The sequence below is a fragment of the Acartia tonsa genome, chromosome 4 (assembly GCF_053477335.1).
Source record: "Acartia tonsa isolate MP-2025a chromosome 4, ASM5347733v1, whole genome shotgun sequence".
Classification (NCBI taxonomy): domain Eukaryota; kingdom Metazoa; phylum Arthropoda; class Copepoda; order Calanoida; family Acartiidae; genus Acartia; species Acartia tonsa.
This window is the reverse complement of record NC_137263.1, coordinates 11,612,954-11,640,762: the sequence shown is the minus strand read 5'-3', so window position 1 is coordinate 11,640,762 and position 27,809 is coordinate 11,612,954. Positions and strand designations below refer to the sequence as shown.

The 27,809-nt window shown below is 30.9% G+C and overlaps 1 protein-coding gene across 1 annotated transcript in view; it reads left to right on the top strand.

Moving 5' to 3' along the window:
* The window catches only part of LOC145316082 (protein Wnt-4-like), a 52,314-nt gene extending 34,854 nt beyond the window's left edge, over window positions 1-17,460 (top strand). Inside the window, exons 5-10 of the mRNA XM_080156376.1 lie at window positions 2,180-2,306; window positions 4,859-5,002; window positions 10,198-10,264; window positions 10,651-10,724; window positions 16,427-16,551; window positions 17,339-17,460. Of these exons, the coding sequence (XP_080012502.1) occupies window positions 2,180-2,306; window positions 4,859-5,002; window positions 10,198-10,264; window positions 10,651-10,724; window positions 16,427-16,551; window positions 17,339-17,414 (613 nt within the window). The 3' untranslated portion in view covers window positions 17,415-17,460. The remainder of the gene's footprint in view (window positions 1-2,179; window positions 2,307-4,858; window positions 5,003-10,197; window positions 10,265-10,650; window positions 10,725-16,426; window positions 16,552-17,338) is intronic.
* The last annotated feature ends 10,349 nt before the right edge of the window (window positions 17,461-27,809 follow it).

The window sequence follows — 27,809 nt, the reverse complement described above, 5'->3', positions numbered from 1 at the left end:
TAAAACCTGCTAAAAAGGCAGTCTGGCTTTCATGGTTATTTTCTTTAAACGACAGGAAATTTAATTTTGATATCTGTAACTGAAAAGTTTTTGAAAATCGGATCATAAACACTGAAGATATGAAGAAAAATGTGAAAAATATAAAAATAGCCTAAAACCTGCTAAAAAGCAGTCCGACCGCTAATGATGTTTTATAGTCAATTAGGCTCCTTAATGATGGAAATGTTGTCAAAAAATTTCAGCATTCTATCTATTATAGGAGCTGAGTAAATCCCATTTCCCCCATAGCGTTACGGACTGACGGACTGACGGACGGACAAAGTGAATTATAGAGTAGCTTCGCTACTAAAAAGTTACAATATTTTGAGCGAAGCATCTCTAAAATCAAGTCCTAAAAATGTCAGTATGTCCTTAAACAGAATTCTGTATTTAAGAAGTTTTGTTAAAAATTTACGTATAATGTTGTCTAAACTTATATATTAATTTTTTGTATATTCAGTTCTGACATTCTACAAGAATTATTGTTTGTCACTCGTAACTGTTGAAAACCATGTCCTTCTTGTAATATGGAATATTCCAATTTCTATTTACCACGGCATATTACAATCTGTAAACCAGTGCCTGTACCTGTGACCGTACCTGAAACTGTACCTGAAACTGTACCTGAACCTGGACATTCAATTCCAACGTCTACACCTGTACTTATATCACCACTAGATCCACTATAATATCCAATATTTGTCTGTTACCTTCTTTTGAAAAGTTTAGAATTATTGTTGTGTAGATTGATTTAACTATTATTAATAGTTATAAGGTTTAACAACTTGGTCAAAATATTTATAATTAATATTGATTTAAAAGTAGGTGTATTTTTGTCATCAAAACTGTGAATTTGACAGCATACTTGAATTTCATGGGTGTGAACTTGACAGTAAAACTGTGTTTATGGCAGCAGAAAGGTGTAATTTTGACAGTGGATAAAAAAATATTGCCAAAAATACAGCTAAAAACGAAATTGACAAAAGCACACCCAATTTTTGTCAAAAACACAGTGGCTGTACTTTTGCTAGTGGTAAAAGTGGCAGCACCCCAAAAAAATCACTAAAAGTCCCCAAAGTTGTTAAGCTAACGAATAAAAAAACGTTATCATAAACTTTGGGGACTAGTGTAATAAAAACACCTAATGTCCCCTGTCTCCCTGATTAATTCCAGTGCAGGAGTTTGAAACAAAGTCTATTCACTTAAACATTTAGGAAAATTTAAATTTTAGCAGGAATAGTTATTTATCGCATAGTATTATGGACTGCATTCCGTGAATAGTAAAGTGATGAATTATAAGATTGATACCAGTTTAGTTGGCCCTGAGGTGCCAAAGACCTAAGCGAACTAAACTGGTATTTATTTTCTGTTTTTTCTTTATTATTCTTGGAAAATTTTCTGTAATAAGATAGATATATGTTATTATTTAAATATTGCACAAAACCGGCTCTAACACAGCGGAAAAATTAATATTCAATGAAAATTGAAGTCAGAGCACAGCAACTGTCCAGTTTAGTTTGGCTTTGCCTTTTTTATTGAAAAAAAGGCAGTGCGGCTGCGGTTAGCTTAAGAATGGTTTCTCAGCGTTGAACAGCTGAGCAAGTGAACTGCAACTAAATTACAAATTTTGTAGCTAATTATCTCAGTCATAATCATAATCTTTTTTTAAAAGTTAAGAGAATAGATTTGATTTTGCACTCCCTACTTTAGTATTTTCCATTTCGCCATTAGAAGAATTTTTTGTCAGGAATAAGGGAAGTTTAACTAGTTGCTTTAAACCCGACAAATAATATAATCCAATATTTAAAGTTTGGCCAATCAAATCCCCCCCTCCCTCCCAATCTGACCCTGTTCGTTGTCGGGGGGGGGGGGGGGAAGGGGGTGTACTCAAATTTTCAAAAAGAGGAGAACGCCGATATTTCTTAGGGGGATGTGAGCCCTCAAAAGGCCAAACATTTTCAGGAGGTTAGGAGCTCGTTACCTGCCCCCCCCCCCTCATTCCCCCTCGAATCCTCAGATCGTCACACATAACCTAGCCCAAAATGGGCATTATAATTTATAAATACTTACATTATTCTCAAAAGCTTGTTTGTCATTCTAAGGAATTTGTATTTATTTTCTAAATTTCTATTCTATTTAGTGACAACCTAAAGTATGGGCTGAGGTTCTCCCGAAAGTTCCTGGACGCCCCGGACAGGAAGATGGTAAGGAAGAAGGGTGACATGAGGAGTCTCATGAATCTTCACAACAACGAGGCGGGACGCAGGGTAAGATTCTTTCCGCATCGGAAGTTTATAAAGTAGTAAGGTTTTTTGTCTATTGCTTAAGATTTCGATAAGTACTGAACCGATTGAGTTCTCCATTTTATAAAAGCTTCATACAAGTCACTGGGTGGTTTTATGCTATTTGATTTTATCTAAGTTACGTTTTCTTATTTTTCTACTTTAATCCTTCGAATACAGAGCTCCTAGCTGGGACCATCGCCGCTTGTATCATATAATAGCTTGGGTCCATAAATTGTTGTTATATTTGCTCTGGTAAGGTTTTATGTTACCCTGTGCTGTTTTGTCAACCGCGTGACATTGGTCAATAAAATGATTGATTATTAAGTTATGCCCATCGATCCAAAACAATTAAAAATCATTGTTTAAGCATTGTTAGATATAATCACACATAAGTTAGGTACTATATATGTAATACAAGGACGTCCCAGGGGTGGGGGAAAAGAGGTGTTTGCCTCCTCCCTGCAATCGAGTTCATGAAGGAGTTTTGTTTACCATTCCAACCTGGTTTTAATAAATAGTTTACCCCCATGCAACATTGGAAATCAATAGGAAGATTCTAACATATGCTTTAAATAATGAGCAGAGCTTTATATAGATAAATACGAACTAAATTTAAGAAATAATTCTATCCATGTATTCTTTGTTTTATCCACAAAGACAAGAAAATCTGTTCTGTCATAATTTATCTAAATCTGCCAAAAATAAAACTAACACGTATACATAAAAATACCATGTAAAATTTTGAACATACATTTTGTATTCCATATTTAGAATATTTTTTCTTAATTGTCAACTTTCTATTCACATTTCTAAGGAAACTTATTAGTAGCAAAGCTACTCTATAATTTACTTTGTCTATCCATAATAAACATCTAGAATATAATTTACTTGATAAATCATGACTACTTTTTTGTTGTTTGGGGGGGGGGGGGTGAAGGGTAATAATAACCAACATTTTGGTTTTAAAAACGTCAAACTTTTATTCATTAATGTACATTGTACAAAGCATCAATATTTTAATAATAGGTATCAGAGGTTTTATTTCTTATACTGGGGGAAAGGGTAAATTTAAAATAATTAAAAATATTATTGAGGGGTACTGCCCCTTTTCTTACTTCCTCTGTGTTTGTAGTAGGTACTTATTTTTGTCTTGATTTGTGTTAAACACCGCTGATGTGAAATATGGAGTTAATTTATCAAAATATATTCGCAAAATAAAAAAAAATATCACGCGTGGGACGTGAAACGTTGTAATTTACCTAGCGCCCTTTTTATTAACAAAACAAGGACGTTTATGCCCAAAAAAAACCCAAGATAGGCACAATAGTAAAGTAAAAGAATAGAGGCACAATGTTTGGAACAATTAAAACACTAAATAGAATTTAGAGAATATTTATTTGCCATTTGTCCTATAGCGCAGAAAAGACACTGTTAAAGGTGGGGAAATTAAGTAAAATATTATTAAACTTAATAATAAATATAACAAGGATGACAACATCCATAAAAGCGAAGCACTGAAACGGTAGGACAGAACTGAATAATCATAATATAAATGTATAAGAGTCAAAGCAAAATTGTAAGTAAATTTGTTAAAAACTGCTTGATTCAGGATAATGTTTATGGACATACTTACATTTTTAGGACTTGATCATAGAGTTGCTTTGCTTATTATATTATACTTTGTTGTCCCAGGAATCAATATACCAAAAATTAGATCAATCGGATGATTTGATCACATATAAATTTGTTGTTAAAAAAGAAAAAAATCAATAATGGACGTACGGACATTTGGTGATGATTATAGAGTTGCTACGCTTTCTAAATCGTACCTAACTATTAAAGGAATCACCATGCAAAATTTGAAATCGGTAGGACAATTTTAACATGCCTAAATTTATCAAAAAAAGCTATCCGTTACGGACGGACCGACCCTAATTATAGAAAAGCTTCGCTTTTAAAAAGAGAAAAGCAGGTTTTAAAGGAAAAGTTGTATAGATATCTATGTGAAAATAGAAAATATAGGTGAAAAAAAAAACAATCATACTAATACATAAAGAGTAACAGAAACGGATGACTTGTAGAGTAGCCACGCTCCTAAAAACAGAGAGGTGTTAAATGTGAGGTAGGGAGAAGGATTTTAAGGGAAGGCAAGAAGTGATAAAAATAGGTAAATTTAGCATTTCAGTTGGGGCTTAATGTAAAAGGTGTGAAGTTATTACCTTTTATAGAAATCTTGGAAATGTGTTGTAATATTTTATTGTTGTAAATTTGGTTTATAGCGAATTTTTGAAATTTTTTATAAGTTTTATAAACTAGCGGATTCACCCCCATGGACAGTTTTCAATCCAGAGGTTGGTGAGATCTTATGTTAAAGACATAAAATATTACTCTTGTTATAACTGCGATATTTATTGATTTGTTTGTCCTGGTGTAATTTAAAGTTTATAAATTGCCTTACTAAAAGAAAAGCTTATGTCAAGAAGTTTCAAAAATCTTTAATTTTTAAACGCAAAAAAATACTTTAAATGTTTTAGGCTATAGCCAAGCTGATGCTGCTGAAATGTCGGTGCCACGGAGTGTCAGGTAGCTGCCAGTTCAAGACCTGCTGGAGAAGCCTGCCACAGTTTGCTGAAATTGGAAACTTCTTGAAAAAGAAATATGACAGATCTGCTGTTCAGGTAAGGAACAAATTTTCTGAGGATTACGTTTTTACTCGTTTAGGAGAATTTTTCTTTTTTTCCATACGCTAATATCATTTCTAAAATTCAGTAAATATCACATAGGTAAATCTATAAAACCTATAACCTCGACTGTTGCATGCGGTGGGTTCAAATCTCGTCAAACGAAAGACGCTAAAAACTAAGATGGACGTCATAAATAGACATTACTGGAATGCATTGTTTATAACAAGTGCATTTTATTTTATACACCTCCGTCCGTAACGGATAGCTTTTCCCGTTAATTTAGGCATGTTAGAATTGTCCTATCGATTTCAAATTTTGCATGGTGATTTCTTTAGTAGTTAGGTACGATTTAGAAAGCGTAGCAACTCTATAATCATTACCAAAATGTCCGACCGTCCAATTTAAACATGTTGTTAACAAATTTTTATGTGATCTAATCATCGGATTGATCTGATTTTTGGTATATTTATTCCTTGGACAACAAAGTATAATTTAATAAGCGAAGCAACTCTATAATCAAGTCCTAAAAATGTAAGTATGTCCATCCATAAGAATTATCCTGTATAAGGCAAGTTTTCAACAAATTTACTTACAATTTTGCTTTGACTCTTATAAATTCATATTATGATAATTAAGTTCTAACACTATACAAGTGTTAATGTCGGTTTGTCCTACCGTTTCAGTGCTTTGCTTTTATGGATGTTGTCATCCTTGTTGATATTTATTTTCGCATGTGAGAATACAAGAGTCATAACCCTTTAACCACAAATTCAAAACCACTCAAGTTAATTTCATTAGGATGTTATGCTTTATTGACTTATTATTTGTAAGCTTCGCACTTTGCTTCTAGGGCCTTTGCACAAGAAATTTTGTTTTAGCAAAAAAAAACCTGTTGTAAAAAAATCATAAAAAGTAAAATTTTAGAATTAAAATTGAGCGATTGTCTTTTAAAAATGTGGTTTTCCCATAGCATATTTCCAATCATATAAATAGCCGAAAACCATATTAAGAAAAGTAGGAAGTAGTCCAATAAACTAGAAAATTATATCAGATATTTCATTTATTCTAAACAGATTTTTAGGTTTTACTTTAAGCCTCACTTAAAACATTTTAATGGCCAAAAGTTAAGTTTCTAAAATTACCAGGAAGCGATTTATGATTTGAATTCCTTTAATTGAAATTCAAACATAATATGCAAAGTATCCAGGTATAAATGGACAAGTCAACTAGATCAATTTAAGAATATAGTCGATATTGGAATCAGATAAAATACAGGGCTCGGCCCCCGCAATTCAGCAGCCTGTAAACCTCATGAAAATAAACCTTTCACAATGTTTAAAATTAGCTTGAAGTCTAAACATAACCCAAATATTGCAATCCTTATTCTTAAAAGAATTTTTCCCGAATCTAAACGGGTTTAAATTTGAGGATGCCTAGCCCTGATGAAATATAATTCAAAGCGAAGGATAGGCTAGAGTTTTATTCATTGGTTGAAGTGTCAGGTATAGGAAGATTTTTATTGGTCAAGTAATGGTTATTTTTTGGAGGGCAAAGTCAGTCCAAGAAATAAAATATAATCATTTTATTTCTTCCCTTATTTGTGAAGTCTAGATGTATGTAATCTTATATCTAATTTGCTTTCCAAATTTTCTGTAAAATTTCCCATTCAAAGTCGTGTGTTAATTAATTCCATCTTCCGATTTCAATCAATTAGAAATTTTCCCCCTCCCACCCAGGGATAAATGGATGGGTCAACAGAAACTAAATCATTCCTTCCCCCAAATCAAAGATTATGTTATGTATAATTTATCTTTAAAGTAGGAAAAATAAAAAAAATAGATTTTCTTCCACTAGCACACCCCTTTCACCCTGGCATTCTTTCTTATCCTTATTTGAATTTTACATGGGGTTAAAATTCTGTGGTAAATAGCTGGGAGGGAAGGGACATTGGGCTATTTATTGGTCCCTAAAGTTTTATAATAACGTTTTCTTATTCGTTGGTTTAACTTTGGGGGCTTAAATGAATTTTGATTGGTTGGTTCATGGAGTTTATAAACCGAACGGTTCAACCACTAATTGTAATTTAAAGAAGAGCTAATTTTGTGTATCATCATTTGAGATGTACATCAATTTATCGATGATTATCTTATCCTTTTATATCCATGGGTAAATGGAGTTAAATAAGGGTAAGAGTCGTATATCGAAACTATTTAAACATTATTTTTTTAGCATTTAAGGGTATCTACGCTACTTAAATTAGACGACTTTGAAATCCTTCACAAATAAGTACTTTTATTGAATAATTTCTTTAAAATGAATAGTTAAAAATATTTTAGAATTTTATATAAACATAGAAATAAATACCCTTTACTCTCAAGAAAGAGAGGAGACAATGTACTGTTCCCTATGTTTAATTATAACGTTCTCTTATTCGTTGGTTTAGCAACATTGGGGATTTTCAATGATTTTTTATTGGTTGGTTTATTAAATTGAGTGTCCAAAAGTTTCAAACACTAATTGTAATCTACAGAAGGGGTAATTATGCGTATCAACATTGGGGATGTATATCAATTTATCTCCCATTGTCTTATCCCTATAGATCTCTGCTTTACTCTTGTTATAGCAAATTATTATTTAGATGTAATTTTAAGGAAAGTCTTTTAATCAAAAAAAGTGCCAAACAAGTAAGTAAGAGTATAACTAGAGTGTTAAACCCAACGAGTCAAACCACTCTGCTTCATTAATTGATCTTAAACTTTTCCGAGATTTTTTATTAATTGATGAAATTTTGAAAGTTAAGAAGCTTTCTTCCAAAAGAAGGTTGGAAAAACCAACCTTCCCCTCTTTTATTTTGTGCTTTAGAATGAATATATATTTTTATACACAATTTTTGGAAGGGCCATTAATTTTTGGAAGTTTGATTAAGTTTCCAATTAGCATTTAAAATTGACTAAATACATTGATATTTCCACCTCCATAGTATGTAGCTATGAAGATAATAAATCTATTACCTAAAGATCCTTGTAATAAGAAACAGTTCGTGTGTAGATGACAGTTTTCTCTCTGCAATTAATTAAAATGATTACAATTGAATAATTTTCAATTAATTTACAAGTGTGTCAACACTATATTCATTTCTTGCTCTTTTTTGAATTATTGCTTCGCCCATAGCCTCTAAATTGTTTTAAATTGAATATTTTTTCAGGAGGGGGGAGGTGGGGGGGGGGGGTGATTTTTATGGTTGATCATCCTTCACTTTAGTAGATGAAAGTTACACAAGACTTAAGATTCAATTGGTCAAGCTCTTGACAAGATCTGTTGGTACACACTGACGATCACAAACTTACACTTGCAGATAAGACATTCTGCTTCTTTGAAGGATCTAAATGTTCAATCCATTATTATATTTATATCTAGGTATCCAGAGCACTGGATAGTAATCCTGACAGAGACAGATACAGAAGTATAGAGACACTGGATATTATTATATTTATATCTAGGTATCCAGAGCACTGGATATTATTATATTTTTATCTAGGTATCCAGAGCTCTGGATATTATTATATTTATATCTAGGTATCCAGAGCACTGGATATTATTATATTTATATCTAGGTATCCAGAGCACTGGATATTATTATATTTATATCTAGGTATCCAGAGCACTGGATAGTAATCCTGACAGAGACAGATACAGAAGTGGATATTATTATATTTATATCTAGGTATCCAGAGCACTGGATATTATTATATTTATATCTAAGTATCCAGAGCACTGGATATTATTATATTTATATCTAGGTATCCAGAGCACTGGATATTATTATATTTATATCCAGGTATCCAGAGCACTGGATAGTAATCCTGACAGAGACAGATACAGAAGTGGATATTATTATATTTATATCTAGGTATCCAGAGCACTGGATATTATTATATTTATATCTAAGTATCCAGAGCACTGGATATTATTATATTTATATCTAGGTATCCAGAGCACTGGATATTATTATATTTATATCTAGGTATCCAGAGCACTGGATATTATTATATTTATATTTAAGTATCCAGAGCACTGGATATTATTATATTTATATCTAGGTATACAGAGCACTGGATATTATTATATTTATATCTAGGTATCCAGAGCACTGGATATTATTATATTTATATCTAAGTATCCAGAGCACTGGATATTATTATATTTATATCTAGGTATCCAGAGCACTGGATATTATTATATTTTTATCTAGGTATCCAGAGCACTGGATATTATTATATTTATATCTAGGTATCCAGAGCACTGGATATTATTATATTTATATCTAGGTATCCAGAGCACTGGATATTATTATATTTATATCTAGGTATCCAGAGCACTGGATAGTAATCCTGACAGAGACAGATACAGAAGTGGATATTATTATATTTATATCTAGGTATCCAGAGCACTGGATATTATTATATTTATATCTAAGTATCCAGAGCACTGGATATTATTATATTTATATCTAGGTATCCAGAGCACTGGATATTATTATATTTTTATCTAGGTATCCAGAGCTCTGGATATTATTATATTTATATCTAGGTATCAAGAGCACTGGATATTATTATATTTTTATCTAGGTATCCAGAGCTCTGGATATTATTATATTTATATCTAGGTATCCAGAGCACTGGATATTATTATATTTATATCTAGGTATCCAGAGCACTGGATAATATTATATTTTATCTAGGTATCCAGAGCACTGGATATTATTATATTTATATCTAGGTATCCAGAACACTGGATATTATCATATTTATATCTAGGTATCCAGAGCACTGGATATTACTATATTTATATCTAGGTATCCAGAGCACTGGATAGTAATCCTGACAGAGACAGATACAGAAGTGGATATTATTATATTTATATCTAGGTATCCAGAGCTCTGGATATTATTATATTTATATCTAGGTATCCAGAGCACTGGATATTATTATATTTTTATCTAGGTATCCAGAGCTCTGGATATTATTATATTTATATCTAGGTATCCAGAGCACTGGATATTACTATATTTATATCTAGGTATCCAGAGCATGGGATATCATTATTTTTATATCTAGGTATCCAGAGCACTGGATAGTAATCCTGACAGAGACAGATACAGAAGTGGATATTATTATATTTATATCTAGGTATCCAGAGCACTGGATAGTAATCCTGACAGAGACAGATATAGAAGAACAGTCACTGGTACACCAGGTATAAATGATTTTAAAAGATATAACAATTAAGTACAATTTTGAAATCACAGCAACTCTATACATTTAAAACATGCTGAGTTTTAAGTTTTTTGACATTTTTTTTTATGATATAATTATCTTATCTATCTGATTTTTGGAAGAATGATTGTTAGAACAACAAGGTACAAGGTAAGTGAAGCTTCGCTATAATCAAGTCCTAAAATGTAAGTATTTTCTTAAACAGTATCTTATAGTATTTAACAATGCAACAATTTTTTCTACTTTTAAAATTCTCACACTGTATAAGGTTTAATGTTCGGTTGTTTTACCATCTGATTTCAAAATTTAGAGCTTCGCTTGAATGGATGTTGTCATCCTTGTTTATAATAATTTTCTTTATTTCAGCTTCGCTGCCTGTGAGTAAGAGATCCTTGGTTTACATCCAGCCAAGTCCAGATTATTGCGAAGACGATCCCAAGGTTTGCAATATTTTTTTAAATTGGATGTATAATATACATGGATATTATGACAGGGGGCAAATATGTCGTCAATTTAGGTTGCTATTTCCCCTTTCATTTATTCGTATTACCAGTCGGAGGGGAGGGGATGGGGTGAAGGGGGGATGTTCAAGGGAGCTATTTTAGCCCACTTCGAGATTCCCTTTATTAAAGCACAAGATAATCTGGTGTAAAATCCATAAAATGGATAAGTTCATGTGTTTTTTACAAACAGACTATCATTCTAATACTTCTAACTGATAAAATAGAATAAAATTGCCCAATGAAAAGACTATATGGAGGATTATTCTAAGAATCCCAAGCACAAAATAAGTGCAACACAAATTTTACATAAAATATAAACTTTATGTGATGTAAAAAAATATATACTCAAGCAAATTTGTACTAAACTCTACTAAAATAGTATTGGCTCATAAATTTATGCCGCGTAGCATCGAAAATAAAGTAAAAAAGTAATAAGTTGAACTAAATGCGACAAAAATACCTGAAAAAGATGATAATTTAGGTCAAGACGCTTAGCCATATCGATATTATCGAGTTCGAAGCCATACTGAAAAAAAACATTATTCAAATTTAGAGCATATTTTTTTTTTGCATATTTGTAATAGCTGAGCAAGATTATAATCAATGCAACTTGATTTTTTCCTAATTTTGATTGGAATTTAGATTAAACTTTCGAGGTAAATTGTTTACAAACAAGGACGATTTTGTCATTTCAAAGTTTTTTCTTTGTATGTTGTATGAAAAAAAAATCCAGGGACTAAATATGAGAAAAATGAAAATAGTAGGATGTACATGAGTTTGTCTTTTAAATGAAATTTTACTTATCTTTGACATTTTTCATCATATTTCTTTATACATTTCAGTAGTTCTATGCAATAGTTTAGTGTCTTTCTGTCAAGATTTGGGATGTACATGTGAATATCTATATGAAATTTTGGAAACAGCTTATAGTGTCTTTAAAAAAAAGTTTTACAGCGCTTGGCTGAAATAAAAGGAAATATGACAGCAATAGTCATTTGTTCACTTTATGAGACAACATCAGCTGCTTCGAAGTAATTAATGATTTTCAGTTGTTCTATGCAATACTTGGATGACTATCTGCCAAAGCAGTAGGATGTTTTACAATGACCCAGCTGTCATTATTTCCAAAAAAAATTAACTTTACAATATTCTTTTGTTATTTTAAATGCCAGTAAATGTTTGAGAGGAGTTTGATGCAATTCTTTGTAAAAATAGAAGAAGATTGCATCTACAATAACTTTTATTCCCTAATCATATAGAGACTTTAATCTTTGACACAATCTCTATTTTGCAAGTGGGGGACCAATGTTACCTTATTGCCTCCTACCCTCTATTTTTGAGAAGTACTATAATTTTAATTATTACAAAAATAAGGTCTGTGTGTTTTTCAGTAATTTAGCGCTAACGTTAAACTGGTCTTACTAATTTAAAATGTCGTTATCTCTATTCTGCTTGCTACTTGTGAACTTTATTGTACTTGTTTCTTAGGGTGTGAGGTTAGGATTTTCCACCAACAAAAAGAGAAAATTTCCTAATCTTTTTATACTGTTTAAGAGATAGAGACAGAGAGAAAAAATAGGGAGAACGAAAGAGAAAAACGGAGATAGAGAGAGAAAACGATAAAGATGAAGAAAGTTTTATGTCTAATTTAAAGTGATCATTGGATTTTTGCAAACTCTGTTGGTCCATTTCAGGGACAAGGGTCATTTAATTAAAAATTGAGATTCAAATACAAATTCTGTCTTTTTTTCCAGCTCAAATTTTTATTACTGAAAATATGGCATTGTCTTCTTTTTTGAATAAACTACAACAAATACAAGTAGTAACAATCACATTTCGTCTTGAAATTTTTTTTTTAAGTTTAAATAAATATGTGTCAAATCTAAATGTATTCTCAGAACTTACAAGGAGCACACTGTGAAAACACAGATACAACTGTTAAATAGTTTTTAAATCTTAATTTAAAAAACACACCTACATCCCACTACTTTAAGTTCATATCTCCTCATTAGTCATCCCTTGTCTGTCGGTCCATCCAGAGATAAATCCGGATAAGTTCTGATAAATATTTCTCCAGGCTTAACTCACAAACTCAAAAATCGCGAATGAAATTTTACATCAGATCTTATATAATAGTAAAAGGATATCTGTCTGTCTGTATATTTGTGTAGTGGATATTCTCGCTAACTGCCGAAACGATATGAATTTCCTTTTCAGTGAATCTTCCTGTAGGTCCTTATTTTGTGGGATAGTGACCGATAAGGTTCTTCTTTTAAGTAGTCTTCTCGTATGCCATTGTCCAGGGAAGGTTAATAATATTTATGTTAAGGGTAACCGATGAATTGATATGGTTCTCCTTTTAAGTGAAGGTTCCTGTAGGTCCAAGGAAGAAGGTTTTTTCTCAGAACTTGATTATAGAAGCTTTGCAATCATAACATTGTGCCTAGTCGCTTAATGAATCTAAATAGAGAAAAGCTTCGTTTTAATTCTAATGTAATTTTTTCTAAATATGTCATAAGTATACAAATAGATATTACTAAGACTTAACATGAAAGTTTGCGTAAAAAAGTATTAATTCCACTAATTAATGCACACACACAGTAAAAAGTTTAATTACATATGTAACATGAAATTTATATGGGTTCAGAGATACATTTATAACCCTAGATTGACAATCAGACACATTAATCCGCCCAACTCAATCTTCCCAATCAAAGCTTAAATTTATCTTAAGAAAATCATCTGTTTGTAGCTGAATTATCATATTGAATAATAAAAAGAATTGCATATAATTAGTTTGTACTATATAAACAATAATGTGGTCGTTACTCTGTTTTACTATTGGTCTATCTATGGGAATGCTCATCTAGACTATACATATACATTTATTGGTTCCTAACTTTTAAATATGAACACGGACGATAAAGAGTTTGGACAGTACAATAAATGAATCGTCTCTCCAAATATTAACTACAAAATCCTTGACTTGTCAGCATGTAGAACTGTATGTAATGTAAAAAAAATTATATCGCAATTGTTCCATACGTCCCTGAAATTAACGTCTATATGATGTAATCCTCTCTTTGTACAAGTACAGCTTTTAATACAAGGATGACAACATACAAAAGTAGCAAAAGTCACAAAAATCAAACATCCACCAAAATGCCAAGAAAAGCCAAATAAACTGACTAACAAAGCTACTTTTAAATTCGATTCTAATAATCAGTATAATATTTGAAAGTTAGTTAAAAATTTCAGAAGCTAATTTCAAACAGAAGTAATGAAAAAATCATTTTCTCTCCGCTCTATATAAAGGGGTGATTATCCCCACCCCCAAATTTGGCAGCCAAAAAATTTTGAACTTTCAACTTTTTAGCCCCCCCCCCCCCCCCCCCCAATAAAAAAGCTTGGACGTCCATGTTAGCTCTGTATATTCAATATTATGAACAGTCAAAACAGTCTTCACAAATAAACACAGCCATCTAGTTTTACCATTAGACGAGGAAGTGGGAATTCCATAGTAAAACTAATTGTGTTTTTAAAAGAAATAGTACCGATAGAATAGTACTTTATTGGTCAGGGTATTTTTCACAAAAAATACCCTCGTCAATGTCAAAAAAGCTGAAAAAATCCACGATTTACTGTTGCTTCTTATAGACATAAATGTTCTTTTCTTAAACATATCAAGTTTAATGACAATGAATTGACTTAATTAAAAATATTTTGATTTCTGATTAATTGCAACACTTAAAAACCAATTAAAATATCATTAGATAATTTGCTATGGAATTTATTGATAATTTTTTGCAATTAATTTGGAATTGATATATTTAGCAAGAAAAAATTAAATATCTATCAATCTGTCTGACGAGATGAAACTTAGGAGTTAGCTCTGATTTTCAGGAAATAAACCTATTGGTCATACAAAATATTTCAGTAATTTGCGTGGAGATTATCATGTATTTTAGTAATGTGAAACTTGTAGAATGCTAAAACAACGATCCACCCCACTACGCACCCTTTACCCCACCCATTACCCTCCTACTGGATAAACGAACTGACCAATAAATGACAAGGGAAATAACAACCTAAATTGACCACAATTTTTACCCAGTCATAATATTCACGTATATTCTATTTCTACATCCATCTAAACAGCGTAGTGACTGTATACTTAGAAATAAACTGATAAAAGACTTAAGTGAGTCAAGATCAATTAATGCTAGGGAAGCGTAGAGTTTACACAATGTTTTTTTATTATCAATTAATTAATAAAAGCTGTATATATTAATTCTGGAATGTCTGTTCTTTGCATATTATGATGAATTGAATGTCATATAGAGCATTTAACGAATATCTTTTTGTTGTCTCTTTTGATAAAGTCACATTTCAAATATTTAAGGGAATTGGAATCAAATCAATAATTAATGTATTGATGGTTGAGTCATGTTAAATTTGCATTTTTAAACTTTATTCATCAGTAATGGCATAAAAATGTTACTTTTTATATTTTACTAAATAGAGCTTATAACATATAAAATGGTATGTGTAGCATTTTTATACTGTAACTACAAAATAAGCGACTCTACTATTTTGAAATTGCAATTTTTCAAACACTTTGGATATATTTTTGGCTTACATTTCTTGCAATAAATCGATAATTATTTTTTTTAATGTAATCATTTAATTTTTGTTAGTTATATTTTCAAGTAATTAAATCTCAACATCTACAAAGATGACCAATCCATTTATTCTAAGCTTTTTTGCAGGACAAAACTAGAACTGGTACTTCATAAATAGATTTATTATTACTTGGATATGACACCAGATTTTCATGTTTTCTAAGAAAGTGAATCTTTTTGCTGGCTAATATAACGATCCCAACCCCACCCACTTCCATAACCCCAACCTCTCCCCTATTACTGGATAAACGAACTGGCCAATAAATGACAGGGGAAACAAGAACCTTAATTTTTACCCCTGTAATAATATCCACGCTTATTCTACATCCATTAATTGATACGACCCTTATAGTCACATTCAGTCATACTGTTACAATAGATAATTAATTACGTCAAGATCGATGGATAGAGTTAGAGAAAAAGAAATGATATATTTAAATTTAGAAGAGATAGATAGATAGAATGAGATAAAGAAAGATGGATAGATGGATAAATAGAAGACATTCATAAAGACGAAAAGTATAGAGAAGCTATGTAACTATAAAATGTGTTTACTTTTAGTCTATACTGTAAAAAAGTATATTAACATTCCTAACGAAAGTCTAACTTATCTTATTAGTAGCAAATCGCTCTTAGCTCCCCTCCCCCACCCCCCCCCCCCCCCAAAAAAAAAGGATAAAACATTAGTAAGACAATACTTGGTATATATCCTGAAAAGCAGAGCCTAATTAGTCCAGTGGTTAGCTAAGTCTTAAACTTCATCAGGAGGGACAGAAGGACAGACCTTTATACTTCCAACTTATTATACTTGGTATTGCTGTGCTACTTACAGAATCACATTATTAACCATTTAAATTTATCTCCTATTTTGTCTTAAGCTCATTCTATGAAGTAAATAAACAAGTAAATGAACACCAGAAAAAAAAGAAACTAATTATGATTACATGAATATTTTAGAGCGGAGTTATGGGAACCCGGGGAAGGCAATGTAACAAATATTCTCGTGGACGGGACGGCTGTTCATTCCTGTGTTGTGGACGGGGTTTCACCACCGAGATCAAGATTGAGTACGAGAAATGCAAGTAAGTCATATATAATTATAGAATGTTTGTACCCCTTTTGTCGAATTATTTAAAACGACAAGAACTTTTTGGATAATAAAAAATTTTAACAATGAAAAAAATAAGTTATTCAACATAATATTTATATTTCAAAAAATAAACAAACTTTACAAAATAAAAAAAACTTATTATAAATCACTTATTGCTTATTCTTTGATATTCTTACTCTACTTTTGATCAGTATTGGCCAAGCTTTATTACTTCTAAAAGTTCCGGAACTTTTATTATTAAATTCTGATTGGATTGAACAAATCATTAGTGTCAAAAACTTTAATCTACAGAAGGGATAATTTTGTTGGTCGTAATTTAGGGTTTACATCAATTTATCGTCCATTGTCTTTTCCCTAAGATACCTGATCTGTGCAAAATCAAATTGTAGGAAGTTTTTGCTTCTAAATTTTATCATTTGCTTGAAAAATAGCCTAAAACCATCCCAAGACTTAAATCTGAAAATATAACGGCCTTAACCCTTCCCATGAGCATTGTGAAGCTTACATAAAAAAAGAAACTAAATCGGTTCAGACAAAAACCCTTACTACTTTATATAATAGGAGGAAGCTTTACAAAGTCTCAAAAAAATCAGCCATGTGACGTCATAAAAATAAGGGATTATCTATCTCTTTTTTATGTGTTTTCTTTCCCACTTCTCCTCTCATCCCTCATTTTTATGACGTCACATTTCTGATTTTTTAGACAGCTGCTAATAGGGGATTCCTAAAAACTTTATTAATGTTTATTTAAATTTCAGGTGTAAATTTGTTTGGTGTTGTGCGGTGCAGTGTAAACAGTGCAAAAGAAAGAATTATATTCATACATGTAAATAGAATTATAATAATACAATTAATACGTAATAATAAATAATTTACATCTACATAATTGTTTTCCTTTAGTAAAAAAAAGGTAGATCAAGTTGGATATAGGAAGGAAGGGGCATGTTTTAGGCAAAACCACCTGGCTTACACTAGAAAAATATTTCTTTTTGGCTGCCAGTTCCCTGGTAGTATAGTAGCGACGCTATACTGTAATTCAACCAGTCCGTCCGACCTTCAACAAGTTTTTTCGCAATGAGGAAAATGTGATTTTCTCAGCTGGTATCTGTAATAGATTGTGAATTATTTTGGTAAATATACTCAAGATCATCCAGCCTACAACTTACTTGGTCCGTCGGTCTGACGATCATGCAAGAAAAGTTTTTTCAAGGTTTTGTGATTATTTATTGTTAATTTTTCTTTTCATTACTACTAAACATCTGCCCTTTATCTCACTTTTTCATTTGTTGCTTAGCAACTTCTGGATGTTGTCATCCTTGTTTAATTTACATCTACATCGATCGGCCCAACGAACTTCGTATTTCCTACATGATCCTACAAGATTAATGGTTTTTTAGATTGTTTCTTATACCTAAAAAACAAAACAAAAAGAACTTCATTTCTTTGTTTAATGAAGAGTTGTTTTTTGTTGATTTTTAGGCGAAGCTTTTCTGTAAGTATGATTAAATCGTCAGTCCATCTACAACAGTTAGAACACCCATTTCTTTTTGGGGGGTTTTCTTTTCCACTTCTCCGCTAATCTCCCTCATTTTTATAACGTCATATGGCTGATAATTGAGACACTTTGTCCCACTACACTCAAATACAAGTCAGTGTTTTACTATTTGGATTATAAAGCAATATACACTAAGATATATAAGTTAAAAAGAATTTTAATGTTAGCGGGAGATTTGAAATCTGCATAAAATTTTAAGGATTTTTTGTAAAATTCGTTTTTTGTAGAATTCTTTATCTAAAAGCGGAAATACAATTTAAGTTAATTAATTTTGACATCTGTGATAGTAGAAGCTTAAGTGTCGCACATCATTCAACCAATTAGAGCGCAGGTAGTTTCCAATCCACCTATCCTATTGGTCAAAATTTATGAACTTAAATTGTATTTCCGCTTTTAGATAAATAATTATACAAAAAACGAAATTTATAAAAAATCCTTAAAATTTGATGCAGATTTCAAATCTCCCTCTAACATTAAAATTACTTCCAACTTATATATCCTATTATACACTTTAAAAATGTCAGTTTTAAACAGACAATTGTAAAGTAGCTTCGTCACTAAAAGAATTAAAATGGAACAAAATATTTATTTTGAATTGAGAGAATTTCCGGAGTCCAACTCTAACATCCATAATTTATAAAACTAAAGTGGGCCAAATATCAAAATTTTAGGATTTGTTGAGAGAATTTTGATGATATCGGATTATCTCTCTCCAATATTGTTTAGAGTTTAAATTATTAGCAAATTTGCTTCTCTCTCTCTTCCATCCCTGTTGGATCTAGAGGCGTTGTGTTGACATATTTTGTTTATGGTTTGTGTCGACTATCAAGCCATCACTAAAAATTCCTGTCTTGTGATCCAGCAAGTAGTCAAACTATCATTAAAGCGGTTTCCCACAAAATGCCCAGTCGAGCACTGAAACCCCCCCTTTATTTTAAGATAAATTGTAAATAAGGCGTGGTGTAGTTTTTTTCTGGTGTTTTTTTTTTCTTGCTCGGGATATGCTTAAAGAATTCTCCATTCCTCCATAGTTTTAATATATTTTTAAGATTTATTAATCTTTCTGAAGTCGACGTGGAAAAATTAAAATGGAAAATCGACAAATGCTGCAAGATACATAAAAAAAACATGAATAGTTTCTTTAACAATTAACTCTGATTAGGTGTCATTGTAAAATAATAATAGCACAAAAGATTAACAGGGTTATTAGAGAATCAAAGTTTAACAATTTAAATAGAATTTAGCTCAACTTTATAGATTATTCTAATTGTGAATTTATAATCATAAACATTTTAATAATTCAATCCAAAATTAAATGTGAATTGTGAGATATTGTTTTCAAATAGGGCATTTTTTTCGATTAAGTTTTCCTTTATTTTTTCATGAGTTTGGGGGTCCATCCAATTGGTAAAATAGGGTAAAACCCTCACAAGCTGTGTACATAAATACACAAAGACTGATTTTTTCTCTTAAATGTTTTATTACAAGGCTTCTTAATAGCTAGTGTATGTCCGTCTACCAATATAAAGTATTTGAGTTCAATGGAAGTTTTTTATTTTTTATTTCAATCTTCAACTTTGCTGCTAAAGGATATAATCAAACGTTTTGAACAGGGCGCGACAGTTGCTAAGTTCAAATTTTGCGTCTGCAGCTGTTGGTTACTAATATGGCTGAGGCTTCAAGTGGCTCTTCATTTCTCCAACCCGACTGGGGCTTTTATGTGGATGGTTCACTAAGTCGAGCAACTAAATGCGGATTAGGCTGCAGCTAAGGCTGTTGATCACTGCTTTTTGAGTATTAACAGCAATTGATTGTGATTCCAATTGAAAATTGTGTGGATGATGAGTCATACACGGAACGTGACGGCATACATATGTAAATTTATGAAAAGTTACCCTCCAAAAAAGTTGGGTAGTGGCGATAAGCGATAAATAAGTGGTTCTAGCTGTAAAAAGCATGTTCCATTCATGGACAAGAGATAATACATCCGAATAAAGTTTTTTTTACATATTTTGAAAATATTAAACTATGGAGACAAAATTAAATTTATTTTGTTTCTATTCTATTTTATTAGCTACCAACATAGATACTGTTAAATTAAAAAGAAAATGGTAATTTTCACTGGTGCAAAGTTTTCCTTTAAATGCATTATCCCTTTTCCCTGATTCCACCAGTCAGACTTCTCAACTACATTTTTAGATAAGATGTATTTCTCTCTCTTTCAGTCAGGGATTTATGGACGTGTAAACAGGCTAAGTATTTTTAACTAGATTGGTGCATTTATGTATGGGAATGTTTTTCATTTTTCAATAAACTGCATGATTTCAGCAAAAGTACACAAAATTAACAATGATTTTAGTTGCATGGCTACTCTACAATTTCTTTTATTTTATTGGTTTGTTTTGAAAGGTTTAAGCCAGGAATAAGGTATAACCAACAAGCAAAATAAATCTAAAATAATATTTGGGGGGCAAATGGAGAGGTCGTCAATTTTACGATGTGTTGCCCCCCAACGACAGCTGAAAAACACGTATAGGTTTCGTGATTTAGTTCCGAATTAATTTCGTTATTGGTATGAGCTGGGTTTAAGCTACCATTTATCTCTTCTATATTTTTAATTTATAAATGGTTTTATAATTTATAAAAAGAATATCATCAACTGCAGCTGTAAACAATAAGACAATAAGGATGGGGGTGGGGGCATTTTTATGGTTCTTTCTCATTTAGTCTGGTTAGGTTAGGTTGTGTTGTGTAATTTGTAGCTGCGCAGGGTTAGGGCACCGCAGGTATATGCCCTGCTGGGGTTATGCATAAGAAAAAAAACCAACCACCAGGTTTTCTATTTATTTCAAAAAGTGGAGCGTGGGGTTTTAAGTTATCAACCCACACTTTGTGTGAAAGCTTTTCTAATTCTAATTGATTTTAGATGAAATATCAACAAATTTAAGAAACTAGAAAAATATAAAAAGTAGGCCTCATAAATAATGTTAATAGATAAAAACAATTTTGAGTAGACTAAAAATTACTATATCAATCTTGTGAATAGATAGATGAGTTTCGTTTTTTAACTAAAATGATGCAATAGATTTATGATGCTTACATTTTTAGCTGTAAGCTTAACTCTTTAAGTAGTATATGTTTTTTAATGAAAAATGTTCTAAATGAAGGAAAGAACTTTTTTAATGTAATTAAAACTAGATTTCGTATCATAACCGATTTATATTCAGCGAACAAGAAAATAATTTTATTCTTAAACTTTTGAAACCTTTTTTATATGTTTATTGTAATGATAATCTGATTATTTATTGGCATATTAATTAAAGAGTGGCCCTTCAAAGTAACAAAAACATAGTATTGGATAAATAAGTAAATTATTTTTTTATATACATATATTGCTGACATCGTCTTTAAACAGAAAAGAAGGATTAAAACATCCATAAAAATGATGATCATAAATTGAAAAATCACAGATTAACTACAATTATTGAGTCATTCCTCATTTATATCCAATTTTGATACAATTTTTTTAAAACTTTTCTCGTATTTATTCGAATCCGGTGGATAGGAACCGGTTCTCATCCATACGAAAAAACTATGTCTAGCATTGTATTACATCCAGCTTTCTACGAATTTAAAAATGTACAATCATAAGATTAAAACTAGTTTTAATCTCATAATTGTACATTCTATATCCGCGGAAAGCCGTTTATAATACGATGCGAGAAATAACTATTAAAGCTCCTGAATGGAAAAAATATTTGATAGTAAAATAAGATCCTTTTGAATACTTTGTAGTGTAGATCCGATCTAAACATACCTACAATAAATAAAGCCACGAAAACCTGCAGAGTAGTTTAGCTGTCTAAGTAATATTTTTTGTTTGTTTGATTGTGTGAAACCCGCGAAGAGTCATCACCTTATTCCAATAATATCTACAAACAAATATTATTATCAATAAACTAGTTCATTAGGCAAAATAAGAAAAAAAAGTAAAGAAGAGGCTTAGCTTAATAGAAAAGTAGCTCGAATGTATATTTCTAAGTCAACTAATTTCAAGCTTTGACACATGGCCAGTTATAGTGGCGTGCACCGAGTTTTTACAGGGTAATTAACAGACAAGGTATCAAGGGGGTTTATGCCTTTAGGGGTAAGATAGATATTATGTGGAGTGTCGAGTATGTTTGCCATGGGGGTGGCTAAACCCCCCTTCGTAAACGCCACTGACTGTGTAATACTTTTTGTCTTCTATATTAAGGGGGGATGATAGCTGAAATTTTTATCGACTTGCAATTATTACTACTGAATGTTGACAGAATGATGAAATGAACTAATGAACTAGCTTCTAATATTAATATCAATATAATATAAATGATATTCATGGATTAAAAGTCAACATGTCACAATTTGATTATTATATTGCACTATTTATATAACTAGTTGCTTCGCTCCTAGCTTCTAGCTGATATGAGGAAAAGAGCCAAAAACCACATCAACAAGACATTTAAAACACTTCCCTGTAAATTACAACCTATTTTGACCACTAATTTTCGAGATGTTTTCTTCAGATATAAAAATCCGTTCTACTTTATAATATAATAGGATCATAGCGCCTTTATTTTATTTTTAAGGGTTAACAATTGCACAAAAGACATTTGGTTGACACTACCCAAGCACAAAATTGGGCTTTTCATGGACCTACGTTCAAAGAACATAAAGTACCATTCAAGTTTCATATTATGTTTTTATTGCGCAAGCGCAACTTTTCTTCAATATTCCCTAAAATATTTGAGGTTTTCATTTCTATTCCTCCTTATTCTATGCCTACGTTAAGCCTCTCTGAAAATGAAAACCTATATGGTCAAGAGATCTTAGCGGACATACATCTCTTGGTAGGAGGTTAATTATTCATAAAATTTTAAATAAACTCTTCCAAATGAAAGTAGAATAAAATATCATGCATCTCTATGACTTATCGGTATTAAATTTTCTTATGAAGTTTCTGAACCAGATTTTTTAAATGTAAAAGTGTCTAAGGATATGATGCCATTAAAGACAAAAAAAAACACTAGTTCCATAGGAAATAAAAAGATTATATTTTGCAAATATAAATTATTAATAAATTATATCATAATATGAATAAACATAATAAAGACTAATCCTTTATCGTTGGTGTCTCTGATTAAACCAAAGTTTATCTATTAAGTCATACAATCATAGGTTTGGCGCATTTTCGGGGAATAAACATGCAGACAGCGTTCATCTTGCGACCCGGTGGGCTCTTGCTTTGTAGGTTTCTTTCCCTGTGTGGCTCGAATAACCCTTACTTGACCTAACCTAAAAACATCATATATGAATTTTTGCTTATTATTTGGCTGCAGTTAAAATTGTCATGAATTACATTATTCGTCAATTTATTTCCCCTTAAATATCATTACCCTTTTCAATCAAGAAGGTTTAGTAACATCTTTAGGTGACTTTTTGACTAACTTTGTATATTACAGTAAAGTATATCAGACAGCACATATATCATAACCTTTATATAGAATCTAGGTGACTTATCAATATTAATATATACACAAAAATATATGAATAAAAATGTTATGCATGTATTTATTGACGATAGGCTAATTTAGGAACCTATTTTGTTGCATTTGAAATAAGGGTTTACTTAAAATTCATTTTTTAAGCAGTATGCTCGTGTTTTGATGCTTATTTGTCTTCTTACTTTTTAAACTTATTCACATTTTGAATTCACTAGATTTAATCATTTATTTTAATTTTTTTCATCTAAGCTTAAAACCAAGGACGTCCAAGATTTTCGATGGGGGGGGAGGGGTGGTAAAAAATTTGAAAATTCAAATTAGGGGTTGCCTACGGGCTACAACATTCTCTAGACGGCATAGACTCCCCCCCCCCCCCCCCCCCCAACCCTTCATGAAGAAAAACGAAATTACACTTTCTGTAGATTAAAGTGAATTTTTAAACCATGCAACGAATAAAATAGTTAACGTTTTTACAAGTTGCAAGTATAATTAACAGTCCAATGTTCCCTCCCTACCCTATATAGAGAGACAAGTAAATTATCAGAAATTTTAAAGATTTTATAAAAAAGTTAAAATTTCTTCTTTTTTATATATCAAAAAAATCTACGAAGATTTATTCTAGCTTAGGATAATAAATGAGAATAAAAGGGAGTAGATTATTCATAAGTTTATGATAAAATAGAATTAACTTAGAAAGGACTTTTTTTTGTGTTGTTTATCCTTACAAATCCTGGGCTTCCTTCAAGCCGTTTAAGAGATTGTAAAGAACACGCACAGGTATCCGACAAAATTATAATTTACAATCAATGGAGTAACATCATTTTTAAAAGAAAAGCTTTTCTATAATTATTAAAAGCGAAGCTTTTCTAGAATTAGAGTCGGTCCGTCCGTACGTGCGTCTGAGACAGATAGCTTTTTTCGTTAATGTAGGCATGTTAGAATTGTCCTATCGATTTCAAACTTTGCATGGTGATTCCTATAATCATTACGTCCATTTTAATCATGTTGATTTTTCTACTTTTTAACGACAAATTTTTATGTGATCTAATTATCTGATTGATCTGATTTTTTGTATATTGATTCCTGGGACAACAAAGTATAATGTTATAAACGAAGCAACTCTATAATCAAGTCATAAAAATGTAAATATGTCCATAAACATTACCCTGTAATAAGCAGTTTTTCAACAAATTTTCTTACAATTTTACTTCGACTCTTATACATATATATTCTGATTATTCAGTTCTGACACTATACAAGTGTTAATGTCCGATTGTCTTACCGTTTCAGTGCTTCGCTTTTATGGATGTTGTCATCCTTGTTTTGTTTATATGCCAAGGCCTACATACTTATAATTTTTATAATGTCAAAAGCCATCTGAATGGTCTATACGATAATATTCAGTTAAAAATAGTGACCTGGCGAAGGACAGGCGTCCCAACAAACAAGTAAATATAGATTTCAACCTAGTTTTTATGAAAATTCATTAAATAAATCGACTATTTAAATTGCATTTATAGTCTTTATTTCATAAAATGTTCTTAAAGAATCGTCAGTTAATTATAATGATTATTTTTTTTAAATTTTGATGTATAAAAGCTATGTTGTTATTTTCAATTTTGCTAGTTTATTAAAGCACCATTGGACAATGGGGAAAGAGTGCTACTATACCGTGTCAAATCAATTTTATACTCTCATAATACCATCAGCAAAATCTCATATTTATCGGATGGACCACCCATAATAGCTTGATAATCATATTTATGGATAGGTTAGGATGAGATTGTAAAGATCAAAAAAATCCCCGCAAGCTAAGCAATGACTTTTTAAGATTGAGCAAGGTTTGAATGACACTCAAAGATATTTCGTGGCTATGATTGGTACAAGCTACAAAGTAGTAAAATAACATTGAAAAAAATAATGTTATATGATGTTCAAACTTCAAAATAATCTGCATAGCTAGGGAATCTACACTAGAAAAATCAGACAACATTTGTGGTGAGTAGCTGCGTTACTAAAAGCTGGAGAATGACATTTCAAGTATGGCTTCGAAACCGATTGATATCCACTGGATTAAAACTGGTTCTCAGCTTTACTGAAATCTCATGTATAGCATCGTATTACGACAATTTTCCACGAATATTAAAATAGGTATCATGAAATTAAACCAGTTTTGTTAACTCCGAGGGGCCGAAGGCTACTAAATGCTCCAATGTCAGTATATGTAATTCTGATAGATGATCTATCTTTATAACAAATATTCTACTTATTCATACATACAAACTTTTCCCCTAGTTATAATACTGTCTAGTTACAGTAAGAGATTTTTGATTAAATTTTGTTAGCTTGGACATTGGTTATTTCTAGAAGGGTTACAACTCTTTAATAAAACAAGGATAACAACGACAACATCCATAAAAGCGTATTTTAAAAGCGTAGAGTATGACAAACGAAAACTAACACATTTAAGTGTTAAAACTTAATAAGCAAAAGTATATAAATTTGTTTCAAAATTGCTTAAATACAGGATACTATTTAAGAACATTTTTGGGATTTGACCATATAAATGTTTAGCTTATGATATTGTACCTTGTTGTCCTATGAATCATAATTTTAATAAATCAGATGAATAGGAGAATTAAATAATGCAAAAATTGTTTTTAAAAGTTTACTAATTCAGCATGTTTTAATTGAACGTAAGGACTTTCTAACTTCCTTTTTGGTTACAATATACAGTAGTTTTGCTACAGGAATCACAAACTAAACAATTGATTATTTCATAACTCTCAGAAAATGTTAAAAATTTTAAAAACTTGTTGTGACTTTTTGACGCACAAATCTATTTAAAAAAGATTCGCTTTAAAAATTTCGCAAATTATATTTTACACCAAGCCTTAAATGGGTTCTTTTGTTTAGAAAATTAGTAAAATACAAAATTTAAGAAACAATATTCTAAATTTGAATTTAGTGAAAGTTTTTAGTTCAAGACGTTTACTAATCTTTTAAGCATGCAAAAAATTCGCAAAATATTTGCTTTATCTTTTAAATTAGTTAACCAAAATATAACCATATTCCTCAAACAAGGACACTACAATATACACAAAGAATAAGATAAAGCTTAAATTGAGCAATATATTACATGTTCTCATTTGCAATATTTCGTTTAAAAATGTTGTCATCCTTGTTTATTCTTATTGTTCAAGAATACACCTAAAAACATTTAAAATCAAAACAAGCTTTATATCTAGAAATGGTCTTATTTCCCCCCTTCATTTTTTATGAAGAAAAAAAATTCATTTCTAAATAGGTGGTAGTATTTTATTCGGCCCTTTTTCTCAAACATAATAATGTATCTTTGGCAAATGATTGCTTAGAAAAATTAAAAATTCTCTTTAAAGCCAAGCTGTTTCAGAGATCTTTTAACAAACACAAAATTTCAGGTAATTTAAAATGTTAAAGCACTACGGTAACGGTAAAAGTGGAAATCAGTAGGCGGTAACATATTTCTGGGGGTACTTTTTTCACTCTTCTCTCTAAATGGATGAAAACCTGCCTCATAATAACTAAATTTCTAAATACAAGAATACTCTTTGGCGAAACAAAACCCATCCCCTTGTTACGTCCTTCTTCTATAAAGATTTAGTGCAGAGCACAAATATTTTTGTGTATTTTGTAAAACAAGTTTGTTTCTCACAAAACTTGGGGCCAGAGCTGTTTATCCGTCAATCAAAATTAACCTTTCATTAGTTTTACATAATTCTGACAAAAAACAACATTTTGATTAATTAGACGTTTAGCTGGGGAAAAAGTGATAGTCCAACAAAAATGCTTTAGGAATGAATTTGGTAAAACCCATTATAACTTTGTTGAATAAGCTAATTTTAAAATGATTAAAGATTTATGTAATAATGTTATATTTTGGTAATAATAGTGACGTAAATATCAGGGAAATTATCTCTTAAAACAGAATGTTTACAGCAACGTTTTTTTTAACGGGGCATTTTTTAAGTTTTAAAAACGCTTAATTTTGATTTATTTTACCTATTCTTTTCTCCAACCACTTTAGTATAGTTGATGCACTGCACTAGAAAATAGCTAGATATAGTTTTTTATCCGTAAAACTTTTCTTAT